This window comes from Notothenia coriiceps, unplaced genomic scaffold (assembly GCF_000735185.1).
Source record: "Notothenia coriiceps isolate Sejong01 unplaced genomic scaffold, NC01 NC01_scaffold00005167, whole genome shotgun sequence".
NCBI lineage: Eukaryota > Metazoa > Chordata > Actinopteri > Perciformes > Nototheniidae > Notothenia > Notothenia coriiceps.
In genome coordinates this window covers 1-6,285 of record NW_011337868.1, presented here as the reverse complement: position 1 = coordinate 6,285, position 6,285 = coordinate 1, and the positions used below count along the sequence as shown (strand labels likewise).

The 6,285-nt window shown below is 37.7% G+C and overlaps 1 protein-coding gene across 1 annotated transcript; it reads left to right on the top strand.

Annotated features, from left to right (window-relative positions):
* The first annotated feature begins 109 nt into the window (after positions 1 to 109).
* LOC104942813 (protein transport protein sec31-like) lies at positions 110 to 3,967 on the top strand. The gene is given in 6 exon segments (XM_010768112.1): positions 110 to 918; positions 1,095 to 1,242; positions 1,929 to 2,025; positions 2,587 to 2,787; positions 2,790 to 2,839; positions 2,932 to 3,967. Coding segments are annotated over 5 exon segments (1,152 nt in total). The 5' UTR covers positions 110 to 918; positions 1,095 to 1,098; the 3' UTR covers positions 3,592 to 3,967.
* The last annotated feature ends 2,318 nt before the right edge of the window (positions 3,968 to 6,285 follow it).

Here is a 6,285-nt window from a genome sequence, read left to right as displayed (position 1 = left end):
GAGACAGTTGTGGTTCGGTCCGGATCCGGACCGGAGTCCGGACTTTGAGGATGCCTGCGTTATCACATCGTTGACACTTTTAACGCACACAAACACAATATAAACATCCGGGGCAAGAGGTCACATGACTTCCGGAAAGACAACTCTTATCATTTTTACAAAATAAAACAAAGTTCAAGCATACATTAAACACTCTTCAAAAAGGACAAAACAATAATAAGGGACCTTTGAGCGTCAGCTACATAAGGTAACTATTACAGGTGACTTTTGTAAATGTTAGATGTTACATATAGCCTATATTGCAGCTAAACAACAATGCAGTTCATAGCTTTGACATGACCTGTTATGAACAATAATATTGCCTATAGTTTTGTGGTAACGTTCACGGGTTAGAGTCTTAGGCTTACAACTCACAGCAGCAGTATGCCTACTGTACACTATTGTCATTAGTGGCGTGAACGTTACCACAAAACTATATATATATTATTGTTCATAACAGGTAATGTCAAAGCTATGAACTGCATTGTTGTTTAGCTGCAATATAGGCTATATGTAACATCTAACATTTACAAAAGTCACCTGTAATAGTTACCTTATTTAGGACTAGATGCCTTCATAGCTATACAAAATTGGTAATAACACAATATTAAAACAATATAATTAAAGGTAGTTTAACTTAATTTAAAAACATGGAATATGTAAAATTACATAGTTGGTTAATCAGGAGCACATTTTAACTATGACGATTACATAATAGGGCAACATTAGAACTTTGCCCTATTATGTAATAATAAAATGTAAAGCAAGCATTTCATGGATAAATATATAAATATTAACACTAAAATCCATTTTCCTTTTAGACACTGTACTTCCCCAAGGAATCCATGTCTACAAATTCAGCTTAAAGATTCCACAAGGGTAAGCGCACAAGACAATCAACCAAGACAGGATATTTGCACTTTCACCGTGTTTTTCTTTGCAAACAGGAACACATAGCCAATCTCAGCACATAACTGAATTTGATTCAATTTAAATTATTGATGTTAATTCATTTCAGATTATATAACAATTATTCGGCTTGTTCTCTATTTCAGAAGCATGCCTTCATCGTTCAAGGGACCTCATGGAAATATTGTCTACAAGCTGGAAGCCAAGTTGTCCAGGAGTTGGAAGATGGACCAATCAGTGGAACAGAAAATACTGTTTGTCTCCAGATGTTATCCCAACCTTCATTCTCTGATGGTGTGTAAAAAAGTGATACATAGATACACAAATATCAGGTGTTGTTATTGGCATCGGTACTGAAAAGATGTCACAGTCGACAGTCATTTTCTCGAACACAGCATTTGTCATCGGGGGGTGAAACAGAGAAGATCAAATCAAAATATAGGTATTACACCACATTCTATGTTATTCCTTACAATATCTAGACATGTAGCTAGTCCTACAGTTTAGGGATATCCAACTATGATTATACATTCCACCACTACCCAACAATAGTGATGCACTTAATTTGGAGGGTTCCAGGTTCAAGCTATTGTGCACAGCAAGCTTGCTCACTGGTTTGGCTTACTAAGACACATATATAGAAAAGAGCTATCGTAAATGGCATGAGCTTCACATGATAAGTCAAAACTTCTGCTTTGATAAATGTCATCTGGAAATGGGATTTTAAATTGGTCCTGCTCTAATCTCAATTAAAATGTTTTTGCAACGTTTTTACGTAAGTTCTTCAGTATAAATATTTTCCAGTTGAAATTGCTCACCATGTACAGTAATGACATATGTGTGTGTGTACAGTAAACAATAATATTCACAGGAAATGTGAGTGACACACAGTCCTCGTCCCAAAGGACTGAAACACTAAGTCATGCAATGTATTGGAAGTGGATCAAAAGTAATAATTCTCTCTGTTTATTGTGTTCTAGTTGCCCCAAATTGGTGCAACAAAGAAAGAGATGGGACTTTTCTCCAAAGGACAAGCAGACATGGAAGTCTCGATTGACAGGATGGCCTACGCCCCAGGTAATAAACAATCTCCTTCAAACAGGGTGGTTCAAGTCATGAAAAGTGTTCCTCTCTATGATAAATGCCAAAAACCATTCATCACAGACATGCAAAACAGGGAATTATTTTTAATAAAACAAAGTACTGGTGATATTATAGTTGAATTGTCACATCCTAAGTGTTACTATTGCCAACAAGAACAATATTCAGGGAACTAGGTAGGTTTGTAATTCCAGGAAAAGCATGTCCGCCATCAGTCATTAGTCTGTTGTCAGTGATGGTTTTAGTAAAAAAAAAAAGTGTTGCTAAAAATAATGTTTTGATTAAAGTAATTTGAAGGAAGTAGCCTAATCCCTCTGATTTAAGGAATTGATCAGACAAAGGTAGCATGAATAAAATAACAAGTGGGTGGGGTTTAGCCTTTTAACTCTGTTGATATAAAGTGGATAAGTTGTGTCTCACAGGCATAACAATAAACTGCCTTCATATGAGACACACTCTTTAGCACAGTGCATTGTTCTATGCGGCAATGAATACAAAATGAACAATACATGTTAAAATATGTTGTTTTCCTCATAGGTGAAACTATCAAAGTTTTGGCCAAAATCAACAATTCCTCGTCCAGTGAGATGACACCCAAATTCCGTTTGGGCAAGAAGGTGATCTACCGTGCCCGCGGTAGTACAACACACGAGAAGTTCACTATCATCAAAGTGGTCGAAAACCGTATTAAAGCCCATACAGAGCTGGAAGTCAGGTGTAGAATGAAGATTCCTCTCGATCAGACACTATCCAGAATTGTGACATCCTCTCAGTGGAATATCATTTAAAGGTAGGCAACAGTGTATCTTTATTGTAAATAATAACAAGCTGCCTTAAGAAATTGTCAATTAAGTCCTAATCAAGCTGTTATATTTTTCTTAGGTGTATCTGGACATCAGCTTTGCCTTCGATCCAGAGGTCCTCTTCCCAGTGGTCGTTGTTCCTTTAGGCTTTGCTCCTGTCCCTCAGCCTGGTGTGGATGCAGGTCCTTACCCAGCGGGAGCTGTTGGGGGCCCAAGCAACAGCGACATTCCTCCCCCTGTAGTGTCCAGGCATCCTTATCCTGTCTCCCCATCCTCAGGCAGGTCTGGAAACCCAGGAGCCCCAATGTATTCAGCACCACCACCACCACCACCTGTGTACCCAGGTAACCCAATGGTGTTTCCTTGTCCACCAAGTGTCTACCCTGCTCAGCCTGCACATGTGAGTGGGGCCTACAACAACCAAGTGCCTGAGATACCTTTTCCGTATGGAACTCCATTTTCATCTTCTGTGATTCACCCTCCGCCAGCTGCCCCAACATTTCAAACACCCCCAGCTGCCCCAGCGATCCACCCAGCCCCATCTCTCCCAGCGAACAACCCAACCCCATCTCTCCCAGCGATCAACCCACCCCCTTCTTTTTCACCCTTCAATGTATCCCCAACGGCTCCATCGTACAACCTGATGAACACAGACTTCCTGGGTCAATCGGATGAAGCTCCTCCAGCATATACACTCCTTTTCCCCTCCACTGCTACTGACAAATCAGATGCAAAATAATAGTATGATTGCTCGATGACTGGAATGGTTTATTAATCATGATGTAAAAAAACTAATAGTTAAAAGTTTTAATCATGTCATGTCCGGTCATGTCTTTATTTTTGTTGTTGATTTCTAAGCATGAATGTGAGATTGAAAAGGCATTGTGTGTATTAACTTTTTGCATGTAAAAAAGTATACCCAAAATATCACTTGTGCATTGTATGTGATGGTTGTGTGATGGTCAATTCAGAATGATCATTAGTGTTGCCAGCTGCTAACATAAAAAAAATATAGGCCTGAATGTTCTTTGTATTTTACAATCTGTCAATTTTATTCCAGAAATTTTTTTTTCTAATAAATATCCAATTCTTTGCAAACCTGATTTGTAATACTCTCAAACTGCCATTTTTTCCCCTGTAGATTTCAATAAAGACTTTTACATATTCAAAGTGAGTGTGAACACTAAATTGTATTCTGTTCTATGTTTTCAAGTCTAAGACACAAGGCAGCACAACACTTATCTCCTGATTCTGATATCCCTCATATTAACATGACATGTCTATATTTTTATATTTATAGATAAACCATTTGAAATTTCACTTATTCTCATTTTTAAACATTATGTATTTTCATTTAGTAATATTGTACAGTATATACAAACCTCTACATACTACAACAACAGCAAATTGAAATATAATACAAATACTTTACATAAAAAAATGTGTTGACTAGAATCAAATCTAAAAAAGCCTTAGTACATGTCCATGTACAATATAAAATAGATAAAAACAAAGGGTGACATAATTATCAAGTTCCTCAAACACATTACCTGTGGCTGCCCATCACTTTCAATACCATTCTCTCAGGACCACTTCAAAACATATTACATGGAAATGTGCAATGCAAAATCTACCCACTATCACAAAAAGCAATATTTGAGATCAGTCGGTACAGATGATGAAATATAGCTTTCTTCTTGTTTTTTAACAAGTTAATTCCAGTTTTTTAATGTCACGAATACCATTCAAATAGCATAATAATTATATATATATATAACATTACTAATATCATTTCCCCTATATTTTAAGATAATGTTATTTATAGGGCACTTAAGTGGTGTAATCTGATTGTGTATGTTGTTGTAGGTAAGTTTGAGAAACCGGCTCGAGATACACTTTTTGTTATATTCCATGGAATGCTCTTAACATCCCGATAGCAATGAATATCTTAAGTGCTTAACAAAATTTAAAAAAGAAATGTCATCTGTGGAAGCCGTAGCGATGTAAAAAGCATGACCAATCAAATTTATTTCAAAAACACTTTTTATTATATTCCGTGGAATGCTCTTAACATCCTGATAGCAATGAATATATTAAATGCCTTGACAATAAATACATACAAAAATCAATGTCATCTGTGGAAGCCGTAGCGCTGTAAAAAGCAGGGCTGCAGTACGGGTAGTGACTGTCACTACCCGATCTGCAGCCCTGCCCTATCTGCAGTGCGCATGTGCGAGATGGTCCGTCATATTTGACAACCATACGGCAACCCAAGTAGGACAGCTGACACAGTGGCTTTTGGCAAAGCACAAAAAGAAAACTCGAAAGAGATGAGTTATTGTTATTACAACGTGACTTCACTATTATTTAACAACTCTTTTATTGGGTTCTTTTATTTGGGGTTAAGAACATTGTCAGAATAAGTGAGAAATTAATTTAACTTCTGTTAGACAGCTATCATACTGAATCAATATTTACTGTGAATGTATGCAAAAATGTATGGCATATAGCTGAGCTCGGTGCGCCATATTGTCTGTTCTCTGTAAACCTCCATGTGTGTTAAATATCCTTGCGTCAGCGTCTCACGTGTTGGGCGCGCTCTCTTCTGACCATATTTTGGAAGTACAACTTCCTGCAGCTGGACCCTTCTCCAAAAATGTGCTATTGACGTTAGGATATGAGAGTTATTTTCCTCAGTATTATGAACGCAGATCCAACCCGCCGCCCGGCACGTTCCTGTGACGTGTTCAGTAGTACATGAGTTTTACCTTTACCCATGGATGCACAATAACAACGCATTATATAAATACTTTCGTGACGTTTCGCTCTCTCAAAAGTTGGGCCATTTTGTCTTCATGCGCCAATGAGCAACTCTCATAGGAATGAAGAGGCCCCGTCTCCCACGCTGTATCCAGTTCTTATTATAGGCCTACATCCATGGTGCCGCAGGCAACGGTGGATTTACAGGTCAGAGTTCAACTTCAACGTAGTGTTTTATTATTAGACTTAGCTCGCCAGTATTGCCCTTTTGCCGCGTTCACCTTAAACTCAGCGCGCGAGTATGACGGTAGATATGGTGCAAAATGCGAGAGCTTGTAAAACCTGATGTGAGCATTTGCAGAAAAAAAATCTGAGCTTGTGTGCAGACATTTACACTTGTATCAAATATCCACGTGTCTGTGAACCAAATTTGAAGTCACAGAAAGAAAGAAAAAAGTGTTGTAGCTTGTAGAATTTTTTTGATTAAATGTTCACTTGCAGAAAAATATAGATTTTTTAAATATATTTTCCATTACAACTGCAACTTGGTTATTACAACCTCTCAAATTAGTCATTACAACTTCACGAATCTGCTCTGTGGCAGTATAAATCGACGAATCTGCGGCCTTGACTTTTGCTACACTTCCTGTGATGAATGTGTTGCTAAAGTAAT